At 39.9% G+C, this 23833-nt stretch overlaps 1 protein-coding gene across 3 annotated transcripts in view; it reads left to right on the top strand.

Annotated features, from left to right (window-relative positions):
* The window catches only part of CCDC25 (coiled-coil domain containing 25), a 42078-nt gene continuing 18245 nt past the window's right edge, over positions 1-23833 (top strand). Inside the window, exons 1-5 of one of the 3 annotated variants that reach the window (XM_025921504.2) lie at positions 1-132; positions 5092-5139; positions 10364-10403; positions 15639-15690; positions 21045-21120. In XM_025921504.2, coding sequence (XP_025777289.1) covers positions 105-132; positions 5092-5139; positions 10364-10403; positions 15639-15690; positions 21045-21120 — 244 coding nt within the window. In that variant the 5' untranslated portion in view covers positions 1-104. Of the gene's footprint in view, positions 133-5091; positions 5180-10363; positions 10404-15638; positions 15691-21044; positions 21121-23833 lie in introns of all 3 variants that reach the window. The other 2 variants (XM_086703753.1, XM_086703754.1) reach the window with 2 other exon arrangements.

Below are 23833 nucleotides of genomic sequence, written 5' to 3'. Positions count from 1 at the left end.
AGGAGTTCCGGGGGACAGGCGGCCTCCGCGCTTCTGGTATCCTGGTATCTTGCGAGTTGAGTGCTCCTACACCGCGCTGGAGTCGTTGTGCCGCCGCCGGGATCATGGTGTTCTACTTTACCAGCAGCAGCGGTGAGTCGGCGCCGTGACCTCCTCAGTCACAGCTCGACAACGGGGCTCCGAAGCCGGGACCCCCAGGCTGCTGTTCAGCCTGCACTTCGCCTAAAGCGCCTCCTCGTCACTGGGTGCTTCTTCCCGCCCCTTCTCGGTCCCCACTTGGGTCTGTCCCTGTCGTCCCCGTGTGCCCCTGACCACGGCCTGGGGGGAGGTAAATGGACCGTCACACCTGCTGTCTTTGCATTCGGAAGTTCTTTTCCTTCGGAGAGACCTCCTTTCGCTATCTGGAATTGGGCAGAGTTTGTGGGCTTCTTCACACCCCCATCCCAGGTCTCACCCTCACCTCCTTAGCCTTTATTCTGGCTGCGTCCTGGTAATTACCCACTTTGAGGGAGAAAGGAAATACCTGCCAAGAACTCTGCCTTACAGGAAGGGCACCGTACCGTTCTAGGATAGGGTTGTAGGGCTTGGAAGGCAACAGAAAACAATAAAAAGAGGCAGAGTTGATGTCCCAGATATCAAAAATTGATATGTGATAGTGTTTCTGAATTGTCTTTGGCTGACAAGAAAAAGGTGCTTTTAGTTTCCAGGAAATGGTATGGTCTGGACCTCGTTTTTCTTGCTTATGTTGTTCCCTTTGCCTGGTCAATCCCGAGTTAACTTCCCTTAGACAATTCTGGCCCATCTTTTTCAAATGCCTTTCCCGACCTAACTCCCCCCCCAGAGATTGCTTAGATAAACCTCTTTGGGGCACCCCACTAACACCGCATGTGTACCTTTGGCGTTGCTCTTATATAGTATTAAATGCTGTCTGCTTGATCTGCATAGAGTGTAAACTTCTTGAGGACAGGGGCAGGATCTCCTTATCTTGTTTCCCTAGCCTAGTGCCTGGCTCATAGCACTTAATAAATGCTTGTTGAGTAAACTAATGTTTGTTTGTTTGTTTGTTTTTGACTTAGTCAAAACGCATGCTATTCTATTGCTACTCTCACTTCTTGCTTGTAAAAGGTGAGATTTAAGTTGAGTTCCATGTTGTTTGTGTGGGTTCGAATAGGGTGATACTGTAAAGATGAGAACAGTAAGACCCAAGGAATCTGTAATACAGATAGCTTCCAGTCACCCCTCCTATACCATCACACTGCCACATCGCACCATTTTGTTCAGTAGTCTAGACTGCTACAGTGTGCCATAAGCTATTTCTCTGCCTTTATAGATTTGGCTTGTCTTAGCCATATTATTAAAATTATCAAAAATAAAATTCACACTAGCCTGAAAAATTGTTACAGGCCCCTGGTAGCATTTTCATCCTTCGTCTTTTCTGTTCTGTTTGCATCAGTTTTTAGCTTCCCAACAACACAGACATCCGTACAGGCTCAACAATGGAATAAAAAAATACAGGCTGGGGGGGGCGGGGGGCAGTGCCTGGGTGGCTCAGTTGGTTGAGTCTGACTTCAGCTCAGGTCATGATCTCCTGGTTTGTGAGTTTGAGCCTCGCATCAGGCTTTCTGCTGTCAGCGCAGACCCCACTTAGGCTCCTCTGTTCCATTCTCTTCCCCCCCACCCCCCGCTCACTTTGAAAAATGAATCAACATTTAAAAAAATACAGGCAGCGTATATAGGTACTAAATGTATTTTATGCTAGCTGCCTAATTCTCCTTAAAACCATTCTAAATTTTTTGAGCACTAGTCATACTTACCCAGGTGCCCACAGATTATGGGTCATATTTTTCTCATTGGCTTCTATTATAAGGTCACAGTTGCTTCCTGTTGGAAAAATATTTGGTCTTTAACAAAAATGCACTTGTGCAGCAAATCTTTTAAAACTACAAAGTTAATGGAAAAATTATAACCTTTTCAGTTGAATAGTGGTAAAACTACATAATTCCATTACAGAAAAGAGCTTGAACATACAGAATCTTCAGGAAATGACTTATAGATAGCCAAGCATTTCAACCAACTTATGGTTTACCATTTAGAAAAATTTTTAAAGATATTCTTTAATTTTTTTTAATATTTTATTTTATTTTAGAGAGAGGGAGACAAAGAATCTGAAGCAGGCTCCAGGCTCCGAGCTGTCAGCACAGAGCCTGATGTGGGGCTTGAACCCACAAGCTGTGAGATCATGATCTGAGCTGAAGTCAGGTGCTTAACCCACTGAACCACCCAGGTGCCCCACTGTTTAAAAATTTTTTAAATGGGGAGAAAATCTCAGGGTTTTTTTGTTTTGTTTTGTTTTTCTGCCTTTCCTTTTAAAATTAGTATCTGACTAAAATCTCTTTAACTTCATCCATGTTTCATGACCTGTCATAATGGAATAATGAAACGTTAGCCTTTCTGTATTTCCACTGTCTAATTCAAGACCATCTGATTTATGGACCCACAAGGTATCAGCACTTAGCTCATTGAGTCCTCCTGTACTTTTAGTACCTTTTAATTGCATCTGTCTCCAGATAGATTGTTCTGTAAATTATGAAATTATCAGAGTCTCTAAAGTGGACTGGTGCTATACCTGAATCCAGTACCTTCAAGATAATTACTTCCCATACTAATAAAACATATTATTTGGGCAAGAATAACAAAAGTACTAGAATAATTCAATTTACTTTTCTTTCATCCTATTAACATAGGAACTTCATTGAGACTTCTTGCTCCTTTTTGTTTTTAATTTTCTATTTTGACTAATTTCAGTCTTTAAGAAAAGTTCAAAAATAATAAAAGATTTCCTTTATAACCTCTCCCCCAGATTCTAACATTTTAACTTCTGTTTCTTTCTTTTCCTTTCTCTTTACTTCTCTCTCCAAACACACAAACATTTTTTTCTTGAACCATTTGTTGGTAATTTGCAGTTTACCCCTAAATACTTCAGGTTCCCCCCCCTAAAATCACAAAACATTCCTCATTATCAAAATTAGGAAATTAACATTGCAGCAATACTATGATATAATCAGCAGTTTTTGTTCAGTTTGCATTAGTGTCCTAATGCATTTATAACAAAGGGCAATTACCAATCATTGTTGCATTCCACTGTCATTCATTACTCTTTAGTCTATTCTAATCTGGAGCAGTTGCTCAGCCTTTGCCTTTCATGACACTGTTGTTGAATTATTTTGTAGAATATTCTTCAGTTTGCATTTGAGTTATGTTCTTAATCACCTCATTTTATAGGTCAACCGTCCAAACAATAGTGTATCATTCTCTTGGCTGTAATTTAGATGGCTTAGCCTGCACAAACAGCTTTATTTTATTTTAATCATTTTAAAAATTACTTTCACTCTGATTACAAAACCATCTATATATTTCATAAGTGGGCTAGCCAAGGTAAGTATTAACAGTTATATGTATATTTTTCGATACATATACAGAAAATAGGTGCATATATTAAAAATATATTTGTAAACATGTACATACAACTATATATTCATTTTTTTACAAATTGAATTTTGCTCTATATATACAAAAATGCTGTTCTATTTAATTGCTACCTTTTCTTTCCGGTGGGTGCCTGGTATTTGTTTATGGATATTCTATAGTGTGTTTAACCAGTCTCAATTAATGAGTGTTTAGTTTGTAAAAAGAACATCATTGCTTGATAGAGTCATTATAGTATGTACTTAATGGTGACATTGTAGGATCAAAGGGTGAATATTGCTAGGTCGTGCAGAGAGAATCTGAAATGGTTTTATTTCTGCACTTCTGGCATTTGTTATAATGGCTGTTCTGGCTATGCTGAGGCCTTACCAAGCTAATGTAATGCTCAATTATAGGCAGATATTTCTGTCAATGCAAATACTCTCTCCTTTCCAATTAGTTCTCTCAACTACTTCCAAGTAATTTTGGGTTGTAGTCATTATAACTGTTGACTGAAGGATATGAGATTTTTCCCTCCCCAAGAGAGGCAACTATGATAATTTAGAGAGCTTCTCATTACTGGAAGTACAGGCAATTTATTTAAGAATTTATAAATGAAAGAGTGCTGCTCCCTGGCCTTTAGAGCTCCACTCACACATCCTGGTTCTGTGCTGTCTAGCAACAGTCAACAAACTGCCCAGACTAGGGGCCCAGTGACCATTAATTCAGGAGTTTTGCTACAAATGGGGTCAAACAAGTTTTGGTGGACTAGCTTGGAAGCCCAGAACCCAGATAGAATTTCAATTAGGAAAGTTAACTTTTTAGTTGACCCCAGATGGAAGATGCCTACATTAAAAGACACTAGCTTAGTAAAGCAAATGTCATTTCTAAGGTAAGCTATACCTAGAATATTCAGTTTGACTTACACTGAGTTCCTAACACTGAGTTCACATTGGAAATAGTTGGAGATCCTTTAAAAAACACCATTGCTTACCCACTAGAGATTTGGACTTGGTTAGTCTTAATGGAGCTGGGACGCAATTAGGTGGGTAATGAGGGTTCAGAATCGCTGATTTAGAAGATATTTGAAAAACGTGTTTCCCCAGAATAGGTTAGGAGCCCATTATAATGTGTAGCACACCTGGAAAAAACTAATATTGGCTAAATAAAATAATGAAAAGGCTTAGCTAAGTATAGGAACCTATTTTTAAATGGTTGAGGTGAAGCTTGGGTTTTTTGTTTCGTTTTGTTTTTAACACTTTTGAAGATGGCAAAATTATAGGACTAAACTGGAGTTGTATTAAACTATGTCCTGATGAAAGTAGGGAAGTAGCTTCTGTAGTAAGGATCAGTAAACGTTTCCTCTTTGGACTCAGTAGTAAATATTCTAGACTTTGTGAGCCACATCTCTGTAGCTTTATTCTTTTTCATTTTGTGTTTTCGACTCTTTAAAAATGTAGAAGTCATTTCTTAGCTTGTGTGCTGTCCAAAGACAGGGCTGGATCTGACCTACAGGCCATGTCTTGCAACCCCTAACCGAAGCATTTGTCACTTGATTTTCCCATGAAGCAGTTTTGCTGGGGATGAAGTTATCTAACTGTTTTTTATATTTTTGTTTTGTCTTAGTTAACTCATCTGCTTACACTATTTACATGGGAAAGGATAAATATGAAAGTAAGTTTTCAAAAGCATTTGATTTTGAAATTTCCAACAGGTAAGTGTCAGTTGCCCCCTCCCCTCACCCCACATGGTTGGTTGGATATGAGTTTTCAACTAATTACTACTAGTTAGGCCCATTAACTCCAGTGGGTTTCCTTTCCTAGAATTTAGTTATATCAAATAACATTAGAGCCTCTTGGACCATTTGTTGCTGATTAGAAAGTTAACTTTATTAAGAGTTTTTGTGGTATCATTTGATTTAGGGTGATATGAATCAGGTTAACCTATGCTAGTTTATGTCAAGTAAAAATAATCTGTGACTTGGTTGAAAAGCTCATTTTCTGTACATTTTTACCACATTTAGGAATAGAGGAAACATATCTATTATGTTTTTTGAGGCCGAAGATGGCTCTTTTTGAGTCATGAAAAGTTAACAGTTTTTTCAGACTTTATTGACCACTCTCCTCAAAATGAAATACATTATTCCATATTGCATACATTTATGTAACTAAAACAAAAATTTACAAAAAATACCCATACTCTTCGCTGTGCCCTCTTGTTTTGTTTTTAAAAAGCTAGTCTCAACCTGCTTAATTAATTTTTTTACCCACTAATGAATTTGAACTAAAGCTTAAAAGGAAAAACCATTTAAGGGGATGGCCTTTTGACTGCACGAGTGAAGAGGGAGAAGTTTAGCTTTCTTGCTCTAGAGCATTGAGTTGACAGCACTGGGCTGAGGGAGAAAACATCTGCAACAAGGGAGCTTGGAGAAATGACAGAATTACACTTCTTCACGCTTGGAGAAGATACAATCGCTCTTCTCACAGGGCTAGTGTAATTTCCTAGAAAAGACAGCCCTGAAGTCTGGCCCATCTGGGTTAAAATCCCAGCTCTTAATAAAGTAGCTATAGTTACTTAACCTCTTTGAACCTCACATTGCTGAAATGGAAGAAGAGGATCATGGGATAGTATCTGCCTTGCAGGGTCGTGAAGGTGAAACCAAAGAGCCTGGATAAAGTGCCTGGCCCAGGGTGGGCACTCAGTAATGGCAGCTGTCACCACTGGAGGTTCTTTAGCTCTTTTTCCCCCCTACAACCATCAGTGTCTGTTCTAGGTGCAGTTTGAAACTGACAACAGTTTAAACTTGATTCTTTAAAAGAGACAAGAATAACATTCTTCAGTATGGGACATTTGACATTAATGAAATAAGTAAGGCCAAAAATTAAAGGATGTCAAAAAACAGTAATGTTATGTATAACTATGATATGTGTAAATATATAACTGTATAATTAATGCATATATATGATTAACATACAATATAACAAACATATATGTATGCATAACATAAAAAATAAACGTGTATAAAACATGTATAAAATATATAATGTGATATATGTAATAGCTATGGAAATCTTATTTTTAAATTTTTTTTGTTTAATTTTGAGAGAGAGAGTGTGAGTGGGGAGTGGCAGAGAGAGAGAGGGGGGGACAGAGGATCCAAAGTGGGCTCCACGCTGACAGCAGCAAGCCCAGTGTGGGGCTCAAACTCACAAACTGTGAAATCACGACCTGAACCAAAGTCAGACCTTCAATCAACTGAGCCACCCAGGCACCCCGATATTTAAATATATATAGTTCTTAATCAGATCTATATAAATGGTTTAGAACTGTGTGGTAATACTGGTTACCATAAGGCAGAATCAGAATAAGCAAGCCTATTACATCCTAGCCAAGAGAAAAAAACCAGCAGAATAAAATAACTAATTTTTAAACAGTTTTTCCGTATAATGAATTCATGACATTGTCTCTAGTCTGACTTAATGGAGGCACCCAGTCTGCAGTATACTTGTTTTTATATTTCTCTTAGTAACTCCTACATCATCAGAGGCAACTTGTATTTTTTTCGTAGCCCCATCCTGATGAATGTAGCTGAGCAGGGATGCTATCTCCTTATATTACCTCGAGCAAGGAGGCTGTTTATAACCAGCCATGGTTATCTGCAGTAGATACAGATCCACACCTAACCAGATCTACCTTTCTTTCTACCATATCAAGGATGCTAACCCAAGACTTAGGTTACTGAGAAGCACCTAAAGGAGAGCTGCTACGTATGGTTGCCTGGGTTTTGCACCGTGTAACTCTGGGCAGGGGACTTGATACATTTCTTACAGTGAAGGACTGCCTTGATACTGGCTCACACTGCTGGGCTGCTAGTGTTACTGACCTAAGGCAGCTGTGCCAGTGACATTCCCACCAGGTCTCTTTTTTCCTTCCATTTTAGTTCAGTGTTTGCTAGAGCTTATCTGTGTGGACCCATACGCCAGCCTGTCTGAGCATCCAAAGAGGAAGATGGAATCTCTGTTTTCATAGTATTAAAGGTGGAGAGGCACATGCAAAAACAAGTATTCGATCATTTTGCTCTGCACCTAGAAACTGCTCTCAAAAATAAAGTCTAATTTAGGGGTGCTTCTGTGTGGCTCAGTTGGTTGAGCAGCAGACTCTTGATTTTGACTCAGGTCATGATCTCACGGTTCATGAGTCCGAGCCCCACATCGGACTCTGCGCTGAGCATGGAGCCTGCTTAAGATTCTCTCTCCCTCTCCCTCCCCCTCCCTGCTCACTCACACACTCTCAAAAAGAAAGAGTAAAATAAAAAATGTCTATTTTAAAAAGTATAGGTGAAATGAAGCAATATGAATAAGTGCTGTAGAAGTAGAGGAAGGGGCAGCATAAATGTGATTAGAGAGAGCCAAGGAGGAGCAGGTTAGGTTGGGCTTGACGTAGAATCCTTTAAATGTCTGTTGTAGGAATTTATATCTACAGATATAAATCTAAATATAGAATTTATGTCTGCAGATGTAAATTTAGATTCTTTCTAGAGTCCACTTGAGTTTTGCTGTCATTTAAACGTATGTAGAGGGGTGCCTGGGTTGCTGTGTCGGTTAAGAGTCCGACTTTGGCTCAGGTGGTTATCTCACTGTTCGTGGGTTCAAGCCCAACTTCAGGCTTCATGCTGACAATGCAGAGCCTGCTTCGTATCCCCTGTCTCCCCTCTCTCTCTGCCCCTCCCCCACTCTGTCTCTCTTAAAATAAATTTTAAAAAAGTAATAAAATGTATGTGGGAAAAAAAAAACCCAGGAGCCCTTGGAGTCATTTGGAGGTGTCAGCTTTCCTAGATTGCTTTGTAAAAAAGAGATTACATTTTTAAAGCACCCTGTTCCCTAGTGCTCCTAGCACATCATACTTATTCCTGATAGCCTTGATGACTTCAGCCTAAGGGCTGGATGGAACATCAGTGCATTTTTAATTGAATAATTTACTTTCTTTCACTAAAAAGCTTTCAGATGTTTTCCTTTTATTAGCCAGCAGGTGTCACCAGGAGGCCAAACATTGCCTGACTGAGGAAAAGAGGTTTTTATATTTCCCTTTCCTTTTTTTGATTACTTGTTGGCTATTGGCTCAGCTTCCCATGTAAGCTAATACAAAGCCCTTCAGAAAATGTATGGTGTCTGCAGTTTTTAAAAAAATTTTTTTAGCATTTGTTTATTTCTGAGAGACAGAGAATGTGAGCAGGGGAGGGGCAGAGAGGGAGACACAGAATGGAAAGCAGGCTCCAGGCTCTGAGCTGTCAGCACAGGGCCCAACGTGGGGCTCGAACTCACAAACCGCGAGATCATGACGACCTTAGCTGAAGTCAGTGGCTTAACTGACTGAGCCACCCAGGCGCCCCTAGTGTCTGCAGTTTCTAAGATTATCCAAGATTTATCATCCTTTTACTTTTCTGGAAAATGAATACCCCATTCAAGTTAGATAGATTATACTTTCTTGGGTACATTTTAAGTCATCACATCAATCATTTTGTTTACCTTATAATTTTTAACTTTGTATCTAATACTTTAACGCTTTTGTATTAGACACAATTCATTTCTAATTATTAGCATGGCTATTTGTGTGTATAGGTCTTACCTTTCTGTAGTGATATATGTTATTAGTCTTAAAAATACAGAAGTATACATTTTGAACTAATAATTTACCTTTTAAAAATATAAATATGCTTTAAGGAAATAATCGGGAATATGAACATATTTATTTTAAAAATAGTTACTGAAGCATTTGTAATTAAAACAGCCCAGGGGTACGTGGGTAGCTCAGTCAGTTAAGCGTCTGACTTTTGACTTAAGCTCAGGTCATGATCTCCCAGTTTGTGGGTTTGAGCCCCACGTCAGGCTCTGCATTGACAGTGCAGAGCCTGCTTGGGATTCTCTCTTCCTTGTTCTCTGCCCCTCCCCTGCTTGCTCTCTCTCTCTCAAAATAAATAAATAAAGTTTAAAAAAAACCAAAACGTGAACAATAGAAAAGTTTATTCATATGGTAGAATTAAGTAGTCATTGTTTCCAAAGACCTTTTTACTTTTTAATTTTACTTTTATCTAAGAAATACATAGCTTAAGAATTCAAATAGTAACAGAATATGTATCATAATAATATTTTCCATCCTGTCCTTGTTTTGTCCTGCAGAGACAGTTACTTTTAACTTACAGCTATTTCTTCTATTTTATTTTTATTTTCATATGTGACAGAATTTTAGGTGATTTCTATTTCCTTTTTTATACTTCTGGTGGTGGTTTTATTTTCTAATTTTCTACTATTTTATAATTAAGAGGTCTCTTTTAAGAAGTAAAACACAGTTCACTGATGAACAAAACCATTTTGACAAATAAGTTTATTACAGTGAATCAATTTCCCAAGACCTCATCTAACCTCTCAGCTGCTCTAATTTGAAGTTTAACTAACTTTTAATAGATATATCTTTGGGGGTGCCTGGGTGGCTCAGTCGGTTAAGTGTCTGACTCTTGGTTTCGGCTCGGGTCATGATCTCACAGCTTGTGAGATCGAGCCCCGCATCAGGCTCCATGCTGACACTGCGGAGCCTGCTTGGCACTCTCTCTCTCTCCCTCTCTGCTCCTCCCCCCTAAAATAAATACAATTTAAAAAATTAGAAATATCTTGAACTTTCTTTTAAGTATTATAAAAATTATATCAATTATGACAACTCTAAAAGCTATTTTTACAAATTTTTTTTTCTCTATTTTCAGGCATCAAAGCCTCTCTCAACTACTCTTTTCTCCATTAAGGGAGAGAAACAGTTGTGGGAAGGATTGGTATAAACTCTGGCATATTTTCATTTGACAGGTTTTTTTTTTTTAACCTTTTCTTTGTTTTCTTGTTTCTCACTCTAGACGAAGATCTAATAAAGTATGGCTGGCCTGAAGATATTTGGTAAGTAACAATTTCGATTCTGCTTTCTATGCATTATATACTTTCTCGGATTTGGCCAACCACCTCACTTTTATGATGAAAACTGAAACTCCTACTTTGTGTTTTGTTCATGTTCGGTGGTAAGTAGCTGACTGCCAGCTCCCTTCATTTCTAATCGCTGTGTCAACTGGGGATGATGTCTCAGCAACCCTGAGGTTGGAGGCCGGACCTCAGAAGCTTTCTTTTACCTCATGATGTGTCTTCTCAGAGTGGTTTCGTGAGACTGCCACACTCACGTGCTCAGACCACTCTTCTCGAGGAGATGGATGAAGGCTTCACAAGAAGTGGTGAGGGAAATAGAAGCTTCCATGTGGATGGAATAGATAGGGCATCTGACCAGGTCCAGCTTTATAGAAAACACAGGCTGGGTTCCCTTTGTCTTCTCAACTCCCTCATGAGGTTAGCCCTGTCTCGATCCAGGCTCTACCCCTTCTTTCTAAAATATTTTCTGGAAATTTAAAAAATAATAATCATGCTTTTTTTGCCTTCTGAGATAATTTAATTTGCTCCTCACAAAACCCAGCCCAAAAAGCAATGACAGAACAAACCAAAAACTCACTTTAGTTTTATTCTTTTCTTTTTCTAACTGCCTTAGAATGCCACGTGGGAGTTTCTGCCACTCAGACCTGGAACCTTTTAGGAGGACCTGGACTCCTGTTACTTTGATGTAACACTCTCGGACTCAGTTTGCTGAGTCCTGGTGCCTAATTCTACACCTAGAGTGGGGTTTGGTCTCCACAACTCCACAAACACCCCTCTACCAAATGCTGTCCCTGAAGATAAGCACATGGATCCTGTTTGCTTTAATGATAGTAATAATGAACACTGTCATTAGTTATTGAATACCTAACTGGATGCAAAGTATTGTCAGGTGTTTACCTTATTGATATACTCAATTTCACAGTGCCCTGTAAAATAATTATTAGTACTGTGCCCATTTTTCAGATGAGGACACTAAGGCTAAAAGAAACTGAACAGATCTGCTGTGGTTGTTGCTGGCCCCCCAGCCGGCTCTAGTTCTGAATCACCAATTTTGTTCTTCCCTTAGGCTACTGCTCTTTGTCTGAGGGTGACTTCCTTCCTTCCTCAGGCCATTGCTGCAACTCTCTCCGGACCTCTTTTCTCCAAGTGTGGGCCCGAATCCTTCATTTAATTCCCTACAGAGACAGAGTTTAGGTTGTCACTTTTTAGGAGAGTTGCTTTTCAATGAAGTGGACAGCATTGGACATTTATTAGGAAAACTATTACACAGAGACTAACTTAAAAAGCAGGAAATGCTTTCCTGTCTGCCATCTCTAACATCCACACTCCAGGAACCAAGAGCCATGACAAACCTGAGGAATTTTAAAGTCTTTTTTTTTATCTGCCCCCTGTCCCAGCACAGGCCCATCTGCTGAGCTCAGGTAACAAGTGTCATCAAGGGAGACACCGCGTGGTACCCCCTTCACTTCAGGTGTTCAGTTTGCACTGCTGAGGGCTTCTGGATTGAGTGCTGCTTCCCTTCCAGAACCCTAGACCATAAGCCTCACGAGGACAGCGATCACTTGTTTTGTTCAGTCCCATATCCCGTTACCTAGCATAGGACCTGGCACCTGGTACATGTTCAAAAAGTATTTGTTGACTTCCTAATTAACTAACTCTTTGCCTGTGTAGAAATGATCTCTGCTGGACATTTCTTCACAGTAACTGCATTCTGGTGTCTCCATTTTGAGCACCTGTCACCAGGCTGGATTATTCCAGTTGTTCTTAAAACCCAGAGATCTCCAGATCCTGTCAAGGGAGATTAGAGCTACTGCATCTGTTACGTGGCTGCATCTGTTATGTAGTTATCTGCTGTGAAGTTTTAACATGTCAGGTTTGAAGCATAAACACCTGCATGGAAAAGGTTACATATCCAGATGTACCACAAAAGTCAATTTGCCACAGCCTTTTACCTGATTTTTTTTTTTTTTTAACTTAAGTAAGTGGAAGAGAAATTTCCAATTTACAGCCTACACCCTGTGTATTCTCAGTTGGGTTTTTGATTTCGTTATGGTTGACTATCTCCTGGAATGCTACTTAACCAAACTGGTGTCTACAGATACCCATTTTGACACCATGAAATTCATGACTCTTGCTGGAATTGATTGACTTTTACTTTGAGAAGCTATTCGAGGTCTGCTGTGAGGTAGAATAGCCAGCCCTAAATTTCAAGACTGTTGTGTCAATCCTGGAAACATTCCTGGGCATGCTAAGAATGATTCAGTTGATCGATATTCCCCAGGGCACATTTCAACCTGGTTCACTCTGAGGTAAACCTTAGAACTTCACCTGCGTGGATATCAGCATCTGAGTTTATACCAGAAAACACCTTTAAGGAAAGGATTTTCCCAGGACTAAATGAGAATGGAACTGAATTTATCTTTAAGCAAAAGAAGATAGAAATAGTGTGTGTTTACTGCCTCCAAACCCCCAAAGAATAGTATCTCCAGGGACCCCACTTTCAGGAGTTCAATGGCCCAGCTTCTGAGGCTCTGTGTCCGCATCCCCAGGTCATTGGTGCTCATTTACTGAACTTTTTAGTCTCTGCATTCAGTAAAGAAAACAGTCATTAAGTAGGGAGAGGACGATAACAAGGACCAGAAGGAACTAGGGAACGATACTGCGCATAATTTAAACTTTTCAGAGTAAACATTTTGGGAGGTTTGGAAAGGTTTTTTTTTTTTTTTTTTTTTTTTAATTTTTTTTTTTTTTTTTCAACGTTTATTTATTTTTGGGACAGAGAGAGACAGAGCATGAACGGGCGAGGGGCAGAGAGAGAGGGAGACACAGAATCGGAAACAGGCTCCAGGCTCTGAGCCATCAGCCCAGAGCCCGACGCGGGGCTCGAACTCACGGAGCGCGAGATCGTGACCTGGCTGAAGTCGGACGCTTAACCGACTACGCCACCCAGGCGCCCCTGGAAAGGTTTTTTTTAAGGAACCTCCCCAAGATAGTTTGTTTAGAGAGCTGGCTTTTTTGATTTACAATGCAACCAAAGCCCCACACTTCCACACATTCCCCCTGCCCTTGTAGCAATATACCTCCCAGCCTGGAGTTGCTCTGTGCATCAGCAGTGATATTCCCGTGTGTGTTTTAGGATTTCGATTACTTATGTATGACTCCATCAGATAGACATTGAATTATTTATGTATTTCTTTGGACAAAATTCCATGTCAGACCTTTAAGAAAAATCAGGATACAATTGATTTACTATGGGTATGTAGGAAAGAGTTGTTATAAACAGAGAATTAGCTTAAGACAAGTCAGAATGGGGCAAGTTACTTTTCAACTGAACTTGCTTCCTAAGATCCTGAAAGAGGATAATTAGATACATAATTCCTGGATTTGCAAAAACACATTTTTTTTCAGTGGAAAAGGCCAAGCTAAAGACGGTAATCAGTAGGAATCTCTTATAGGAAATATAAATTTTATATGAGAAAAATAAATCAATGTCCAATTCTGGTTACCAGTAATGGATAATAATAAAACCTAGAGGGGGCACCTGGGTGGCTCAGTCTGTTAAACATGGGACTCCAGCTCAGGTCATGATCTCACGGTCTGTGAGTTTGAGCCCCACATTGGGCTTTGTGCTGGCAGCTCAGAGCCTGGAGCCTGCTTTGGATTCTGTGTCTTCCTCTCTCTCTGTCCCTCCCCTGCTCACACTCTGTCTCTCTAAAATGAATACATGTTAAAAAAAAAAAAAAAAAAAAAACACAACAAAAAAAACCTAGAGGTATCACAGACTGCCAAAAATGTGTAGTATTTTTCTGTATCCATGGTGACTAGCAAAATGCTTAACTTCCTTAAGAGGGCATTAGAAACAGCATAATCTTTTTTTTTTTTAATTTTTTTTTTTTTTAACGTTTATTTATTTTTGAGACAGAGAGAGACAGAGCATGAACGGGGGAGGGTCAGAGAGAGAGGGAGACACAGAACCCGAAACAGGCTCCAGGCTCTGAGCCATCAGCACAGAGCCTGACGCGGGGCTTGAACTCACGAACCGCAAGATCATGACCTGAGCCGAAGTCGGACGCTTAACCGACTGAGCCACCCAGGCGCCCCAGAAACACCATAATCTTAACATTTGTATAGAATCATGCTGTCCACATCTTACAGTAGGCATGAGTGTGTGACCATTTTCACTTCTAAAAACACATTAATGCTAAGAAAATGTCTAGAGAAATATATAATGGAGTGAAGTGGTGCCTCCTTAGGGTTTTACTGAGCACTCTTCAGTCTGGAAAGGTGAGGAGTAAGGAAGAGATGACTAATGTTATCAGAATCCCAAAGTGACCATCATGTGTTACCGTTGTTTGTTGTGACAATTCTGGGGCATCTCTGGAAGCTGGAAAGAGGGAATGTCAACTTTATTTGGTAAATATCTCCAAATGTTAGACTAGGGTGTAAAAGGAATTAAGTTTAGAAAGATTTCTTTCAATTGGTGGATGATAGAGGCTTAATGAAAGGTAAATTTAGGACATTGGGATTTTTTTAGGACTGTATCATAAAGGGCAATCCCCGTGCTTTCCCAGAAAACATATTAGTGCCATTGTCAGATACAAGGAGGGATGAATTGTTGGTCTGACCCATTTTATGGCTCGTCCAACTCTGTACTTCTCTTTGGATTGTTTTTGAACTTAGGACATCCCAAACCATTCCTCTCATCTTTTTTCCCAAACTGGTGCCTTCTCCACCTGTAAAATATTTTCCTCTATAGTCCTGCCGGTCTCCCAGGCTTGCAACACCATGGATCTTGATGACTTCTTTCATTCCCTTCTCTCCTCACCTGAAATTCCTTTCCCTGTGTTTTCTCTATGACCTGTGTTTTAGTCAGATACCCTCTGAGTCTCAGTTCATCAGTGAAGTTTGTGATCACTGATAGCTCTTTCTCACTTGAAACAAAATTGCCCTTTGCAAGGCATTTCCATTTATTGTCTCTAGTATTCAGCTTGGCACTTAGTCTCATGCAGCTGCAGAACTTGCCCTGTTTACCTTACCTCTCCCAGTTGACAGTGAGCCCTTTGGAGGCAGTGATCGTGTTTTTACTCCCCATGGTGCTTGACATGTGGTAAGCACTGAGTTAATACTTTTTGGATTGGAATGCTTTAAATGCAAGGGGCCTGAGGAGATGGTTGTCTTGTACCTCTTGCTAAAAGTAGTTTTCATTCTTTGTAGGTTTCACGTGGACAAACTCTCTTCGGCTCATGTATACCTTCGATTACATAAGGTAACTGGATTTAAACATGGACTCATGCTTTTTCTTTAGTGATGAGCATCCTCTCTTGTCCTCTGTCCTTTTTTTTTTTTTTTTTTGGCAGTTAAATTGCTTAAAATAATAAATATGTGCAAAAGATAAAAAAAGGTAGCAAATGAAGAGCTGTCCTACCCCTGACCCAGAAAATGACTAAGGGAAATTCTGGTGACTTTGAAACTTGAAAGGGGACATAGTGTACGTACCTTAGCTAGAACCACTGCCCTAATTATCCTGCAACTTTAGTTATGTTGTTCGTCACCTCTGCTCTCTCTCCCTTTCATTTCAGTTGACAGTTCTGGACCTTCTGTCTTGTCCAGTGGAGATCACATGTGGTTCCTTTTTCTCACACTCATGTGATTGTCCTGCCTCACCAAGGATAGATGTTCCCAGTTATCAGGGGCTTCTTTGGGACTTTTAACACAGCATTATAATAGTAAAGGAAAAAGATGCAATGTTTCCTAGTAACATAAGACCACTATTATTTCTAATGCCTTAACATTTGTATGTTTTATACAGTTGAATCATAGGGTATACATACTTGGTATGTATATTGCCTTTTTTTTTTTTTTTTTTTTTTAAATGTCCTATTTTGGAATGCTTTTAGATTTACAGAGAAGTTGCAGAAGTAGTCTATACTACATGGGGTTCCCATATACCCCATGCCTGGCTTCCCCCATTGTTAACGTCTTAACATGACCATGGCAGATTTGTCAGAACCAAGAAAGCAACATTGGTATGTTACTGTTCACTAAGCTCCGGGCTCTATTTTGATTTCACCAGTTTTTCCGTTAATGTCCTTTTTCTGTTCCAGGATCCAGTCTAGTGTCCCATGTTGTGTTTAGTTGTCACGTGTGCCTAGTCTCTGGTCTGTGACAGTTCATGCTCTGAAAGTGTGAGATTTTTCCCTGTTTTTTCATGAGCATGGCAACTTGAGAAGTACTGGTCAGGTTTTTTTACAGAAGGCCCCTCAATTTGAGTTTATCCGATGTTTTTCTCATGACTGGAGTTACGGGTTTGGGAGGAAGAATAGCACAGGAGTGGAGTGCCCTCCTCATCACATCATGTCAGGGGCACGTGCATTAGTAGAATTTATCACCAGTGATGCTAACCTTCATCTCCTGGCCAGGCCAGTGTTTGCCAGGTTTCCTCCCCTTTCCCATACTCTGTTATTTGGACACAGATCACCGAGTCCAACCCATCTCACAGGAGAGGGGATGGAATTAAGCTTCACTTCTTGGAGTGGGGAGTATCTACATAAACTTAGAAGGAAGATTCTATCTCTTCTCCCCTACATATTTAATACAGCAGTGTACGTGTATCAGTATGGACTCATACATTTATTTTATACTTCGGGTTATAATCGGTTCTATGTTATTTGGTTGCTGAAGTTGTTCCAGCTTTGGTTGAGCTCTTTCAGCTTGGCTCCTGTGTTGCTTTGATATGCTCCCGTCCTTTTGGTTTTTGAGCACTTCCTTTCTGACACTCTAAGATGGTGTGGGCTCTTCTTGTATTTTCCCTGCCCCAGTCCTAGAATCGGGCCTTTCTCCAAGGAACCCTGATTCCTTTCACTGGGGAATTGTATTTAGGAGCCAAGATCTGGACTTGGTGTACTCACTGCTCCTAGAGTGTCATTGCTTCTAGGCCCTCTCAGCAGAAAGAGCTAGGAAGTACATGTATGTATATTAACCCACGTTAGTAATTCATGTGTTGGATTGTTTCTCTATCTATATCTATGTTAAGCATGAGCTCAAACTGATGTCTGTGATGAATCTGTTATTATAGAGGCCATTCTAGTCTTTTCTCTTTGCTTCTCTATTAATTCCTTCTCACAGTGAGAAGCCTGGTTCCCACCATCTACCATCTATTTGCTTTTTGACTCCCACTATATGTGGAAATGGTTTCAGATGTGTTAAGCTTTATCCCCATACGAAACAACTTTATCAACTAAAGTATGCTGTTTGTGTGCAATTATTTTTGTCTTTTTGCCTTACAGTTTCCAGTTGAAATGCTGTTTTCCAAAGTTATTTGTAAGCTGCTTTTTTTTTTTTTTTACCCCATGCCTTTCAGTGATGTCATGCCATGCACTCCAATTCTTTTGTCTCCATTTATATTCCATCCTGTTGATTGTATTATTACAACAATTTTTAATTCCCCTAGCTGATTGTATTACTCTTTAATGTGACAGTTTTGAAAACTTTTTCATGTTACTGTATTATTTTCATATTTATTGTTTTGACTGGCTGCTTTGAGTTGATATGCCACAGTTACCTGGCTCCCCTGTCAGAATATAAGTTGTTTATAGTTTTCAGCATCATGAATCCCCAACGCGAAGTTTTTTTTATGAACCACTTTCTGTTTTTTTTTTTTTTTTTAATTTTTTTTTTCAACGTTTATTTATTTTTGGGACAGAGAGAGACAGAGCATGAACGGGGGAGGGGCAGAGAGAGAGGGAGACACAGAATCGGAAACAGGCTCCGGGCTCTGAGCCATCAGCCCAGAGCCCGACGCGGGGCTCGAACTCACGGACTGCGAGATCGTGACCTGGCTGAAGTCGGACGCTTAACCGACTGCGCCACCCAGGCGCCCCTCTGTTTTTCTTTTTGAATTGGGTTTTTTTTACAATAATTCTCGGGGTGCCTGGGTGGCGCAGTCGGTTAAGCATCCGACTTCAGCTCAGGTCATGATCTCACAGTCTGTGAGTTCGAGCCCTGCATCAGGCTGTGTGCTGACAGCTCAGAGCCTGGAGCCTGCTTTGGATTCTGTGTCTCCCTCTCTCTCTGCCCCTCCCCTGCTCATGCTCTGTCTCTCTCTGTCTCAAAAATAAAAACATTAAAAAAATTTTTTTTTCAGAAGCAGAATCACTGAGCCAGAAGATAGAAGCATTTGGGAGATGTTTCAAAGACCAGATTGCCCTCTAAAAATATTGCGCTAGCTTAAAATGCTACCTGATATATACAGGTTTTCCAGACCTTCCTGGGATTTTATAACTTAAAAAATATGGCAACCTTTTGACAATTTTTCAATAAATGCAAGATGCTATTTCATTATGGCTGTAATATTCACTTCTTAATTTACTAGCAAGGTTAAACATTGTGCCCCATCTTTATTTATACTGTTGATATTTTTGAGAACTGTGTTGTAAAGGAAAAGAGGAAGATTGTGAACTCTGTGCTGGAACAAAACTCTGGATTCTCCTTGGCAACTTCTTGCCATTTTGGAACTACTTTAAGTTCAGAGGAAATAAAGTATGGTATTACCAAGTTTCCTCTTGGTTCAGATTAAACTTTTTTCCTTTAGACTCTGTGTCAGAAAATGGAAGTAATAGCAGTAGTCCCAAGTTGACATTACCACCAATTTCTCCTTGTGTGAAAAGAAATTTAATTTCACTTTCTTTTGGAAGCACATAATGTGCTCAGTAAAAATAAATGCTTTTTAGGGACCATTTACATGGTTGATCTGTATAGTAAACGGCATAGCCTTTTGTACTTAATAGGTACCAAGTACGTGTTAGTGATGGAATAAGATTAGAGTGGTTCGGGATCCAGACTGCTGGATTTGAATCCTGGCTCTGCGGCTTACTGGCTGTGTGACTTTGAGCAAGTTATCTAGCTGTGCCCGTTTTCTCATCTGTAAAAGGGAGCAATCGGTACCTATGTTACTGAGGATTAAGTGAGCTAGCATGACTGAGGCAGTTAGGATAATGCCTGGCACATGCTAAGCATCGTATGTGTTAATTTTGTTGTTGAATTCAATCCAGACTTTGAAGATCACAGATATTCAGCAGTATTCTTTCCTAGGCTGCTTTGGTTTTTGAAAACCCATAGAAGAGTCTCTAATCTCATTAACATGGATGGCACAAAGCCCACAGTTACATTCTGACGTTTACATATTGAGGGCACCTCACACTCTCCACAGAGTTTACTCTGACTTTACTCATAATGCTAAGCTGAGTGATTTTTTTTTAAGTCTGCTCATATTATATTAGAAGTAGCAAAACAGGAAGATGAGGTTGCTTTAGGAATACTGACAGACACAGGTATTAAGAAGGGCTATCAGGATGTAGCCTGACATCAAGGACCAAGAAAGTACGTTTCCACGAGAATTTCTTAAGCACCCTACTCTGGGCTCAGTTGCTACAACATGGCTTTAGCCCTGGGTTCATGTCTCACCTCTGTCCTGTCACTTACTAGATTTAGGGGACCTTGGCCCAGTTACTTAACCTTGCTAAGCTTCGTTTCTTCATTGCTAAAGTGAAGGTAAACTATTTCACATGGCTATTTACTTAGTGCCTGGCACGTGGGTACTTAAAACATGGTAGCTGTTTTGTTTTTTAATTACTCATTTTGATTTATTTAGTGTAGGCTCAGTCTGCTTCTGTGTATTTTAGAAGTCCCCGAATGCATCATATTATAACCTGGTGTAATGTTTGATATTCTTAATAATGACATTGTGTTATCAAGATGTGAAATTCAGAATCCTTTATTTTAGTGGTCAGAGAATTGCACAGGCTGAGATAGGTCATTAAAGTAATGGCAAACTTAAATCACTTATTTTTTGGTCACAATTTATGTATTTGAGAGATCCCCATTTTCAAACAAAAACAAATTTAGAAACATGATGGTATAAATTAATCTCAAGTATTTAGTAGGAAGAACATTTCGTTCCCATACAGAAGTGCTTCTTTAATCCCATGCCTGGTTGGAGCCAGTACTGAGGTGATTCCATTGCTCTTGCCTCTGAAGTATTTTTGTTGTTTTGGGATGGCTTTGCTTATTCAGCTTTGACTTTGTTACATTATCTGTACAGAAAATGAGTCAATATTATTTTTCCCTTAGGGTGGATGGTTGTATCTAACACACTAAGAGCTGAGTTTCTAATTAAGGCTGATAGATGACCTACCAGATGTTTGACAGCCAAAACTATGAGGTGTCTCTTTGTGAGCAGGGTCGTAAGGACCTCAGCAAAGAAGACTTCCACTTATCAAAAATAGGGCACCATTTCCCTACACGGTTTCTAGAAGTAAGAATGAAGGGAAGAAAGTAACAAGAAAGAGGGGAAAGTTACTCAGGCATAATTATAGTTAACATTGTGGGGGGGGTTTTCAATACCCTTTTTCCTCACTTCTTAAGTGTTAGTATTTTCTGTATTACTTGTACTGCCTTCTCTCAAACATTCCCATAATAGACTTCATTTTTCAGTGTTCTGAAATATAGTGAAGAGTCTCTGCTTTTAATAAAATTGTGCTTCGTAAGGCACTAAAACCCTGTAAGTGCTCCAGTATCGATCAGTTACAAGGTAGTCGACCATCTGGTTTATTTTTGTTTCAGGGGGAGAAGATAGAAGACATCCCAAAGGAAGTCTTGATGGACTGTGCCCATCTTGTGAAGGCCAATAGCATTCAAGGTCAGTTTTCCTAGAGGCGTTTTCAGAATTAACACCGATTTCTGTGTCTGAAGTAGAATACTTTCAGAGAATATGTCGGGGACTTTGGCTGGAGTCAAAGGAATAATATGTAGTATGCCTTTCCCCTGTTTTGTCCTTTCAAGTGGCAGTTCTGCTACCTATCAGAGAACTAAAAACCCATCTCCCCACCCCTCTAATGACGGTGGCCCTTTCTTGGCTCTTTCTACCCTGTCTTCCTTCCTTTGACTAGAAAGTTGTCTAGACCTGCCTACCCTTGAGGTTATGTAGAAAGGCTTTCAGAAATGAGGTTAATGGCTAAGTAAGAGATGTGTCTCATGGTTTTATTTTTAATGTTGTGTGATGTCTTTATTTCTGTCATTTGTCCTTAGATTCTAGAGCTCAAGTCTCTACATCCCTGTTTCCTACTTTTTCTTTCTCTCCTTCTCCTCCTAAATACTTCTTTCTCCCTGCGAATTGTGAAGGTATCGAGTCTGTTGATCTTTTTATCTCCCAGAGAATCTTACTTGGTTGGTCTGGGGTGATCCAGGAGTATCCATATTTTTACAGTGCTCTCCGGGAGATTATAATGTGCAGAGAGGGTTGAGAACAATTGCTCTAAGTGTTTTAGGTAAGGCCTGAAATTCTGGGCTTGGTGCTTCTTTGTTTCTACTGTCAGTAGTAGATTTAATCTGTCAGTAGTCAGTATAGGTCAAGAAGGACAACTTTTGGGGAGGAAATGAGAGTTAAAAAGGGGAACCAGGAAGGAGATGGTATGCTGCTAAGAATGATTAAGCTAGTTAGGAGGTTGGATTTTGGTGTGTAGGACATAGACCTAGGTAGAGTAGAGGTAAGTTTGGTTTGATGTGAGGGTCAGAGGTGATCCAGAGGGTTGGAAAGAAATCTGGTTTGGGTGGAGGATAAGTGCACAGGGCAGACTGAGAGCAGGTACCAGGGGTCGGTGATCACAGGACAGGAGCTGACCCGTGTACCCCTTCTCCATCGCTTAGACTGCGTTTCCTAAATCTAACTTGGGCAGCTTTAATGAGTCAGATACCTAGCCAAAGAAAGTAGAAGGCTGGTCTTGTAGAGCCACTGACTTTCAGCCCCGTAAATCATTAAGTTGCAGTTCGTTTTAGGACATTCCATTTTTATGAGTGGGACAGGGTTTCTTAAGATTTCCAGTTAAGAGCTTCTTTTATTAAAGTAAAAATAATAAAGTTAAAACAATCATTATTCTCTGTGTGTTGCAACCTCTTTCACATGTTCTTGTCCCCTTTCCATGCCCCTGGCTAGCAGATGTAACTTTATTAAAGGATCTTTGGACTCTTTATTCTGGGCCCAGTCTCTTGCTTCGTAATCTCTTTATAGTTTACCAGTTCTAGAGAAAACAGAAGAGAATACTGCCTTACTTCGCTCTGCTCTTTGGCCTTCCACAGTGAGAGCTCACTTAGCAAAATAAGGAGCCAAGCCCAGGAACCTCACTCGTGAGTCCCCAGCAGAGGACGCCAAGGAGTGAAGAAGGGGTTCTCCTGCGGGGTTTGCTAGGGACACTCCATTCCCGTTGCGGTGCAGTTGAAATATTTTCCCCCCTGCTTGACCTCAGAACCGAGGGCGTTGGGTTAATCTTGTTTGTCATCATAGAATCTGGTCAGCCAGTTTATTCATTTTAGAATCTTTTGCTAGATTAAACTTTCCAAAAGCTTCGACACTCCCTGTGACACGCCTCGCCTTATCTATACAATTGAGTCCAGACTTGTTAAGCTGGAAGTGAAGCATCTCTGATCTGACGGCAGGCTTTGTTTCCCTTCAAATTATTTCACACTCCAGCCAAAGCACGTATTTGCTGTTTTCCTACCTTATGCCTTTGCTTATGTTGTCTCCTTTGCCCTCAGTTTTGTCTTCCTTGTCAATCATCCCATGTCTAGCGCCAAACTAAGGTTCAAGGTCCACCCAGTAGTTGTAGTAATGGTAGTAGAGTTACCGTTGAATGTTAATTACATGTTTGGCACTGTGCTAAGAACGTTACAAATTAATTCATTTATCAACCCTACTGAGTTATGCATATTATTTTCATCTGTAGATGAGGGAGCTGAGCTTCAGGGAATTAAGGAACCTGCCCAAGGTCTCAGAGCTCTGAAGTGTGGCAGTAGCTGCATTGAAGTCAGACAGTGTCTTTGAAGTCTTCTGTTTTAACCACTAGACTGTATTAACCTCTCCCGTGGAGCCTTTCCTTTCTTCCAGTGTGGGTGACCACTGCCCTTTCTGAGCTACTTCAGCATTCTACCTATACCTTTCCAATATCATTTGATAAGTTCTGTTTTTCATCATAGTTATTTATGTACTTATCTGCCTTCCTTCAGTTTTGGAAGGCAAGACCCATTGTCTGATCCATATTGGATCTCCCCTAGCACCATGCACATGGAGATTTTTTTAAATCTTAATTTTGAGAAAAAAATTTCAAACCTACAGGAAAGTTACAAGAAAAATATAACTCTTGTATACCCTGTAGTTAGATTCAACAATTTTTCTGTATGTATTTGCTTTCTCTCTATAATGCTCTAATTATTAGGTTTTTGGTTTCTTTTTTTTTTTTTTTTTTAGCTGAACCATTTGGAGGAAAATTATAGATCTTATAACCCTTCAGCATGTCCTAAGAGCAATGACATTGTTTTAAGTGACTGTATTACTGTGATCAAATTTCAGGAAATTTAAC

The sequence above is a fragment of the Puma concolor genome, chromosome B1, assembly GCF_028749965.1.
Source record: "Puma concolor isolate L17-30 chromosome B1, mPumCon1.1.hap2, whole genome shotgun sequence".
NCBI classification, from domain to species: domain Eukaryota; kingdom Metazoa; phylum Chordata; class Mammalia; order Carnivora; family Felidae; genus Puma; species Puma concolor.
This window is presented reverse-complemented; position numbering and strand designations above follow the sequence as displayed.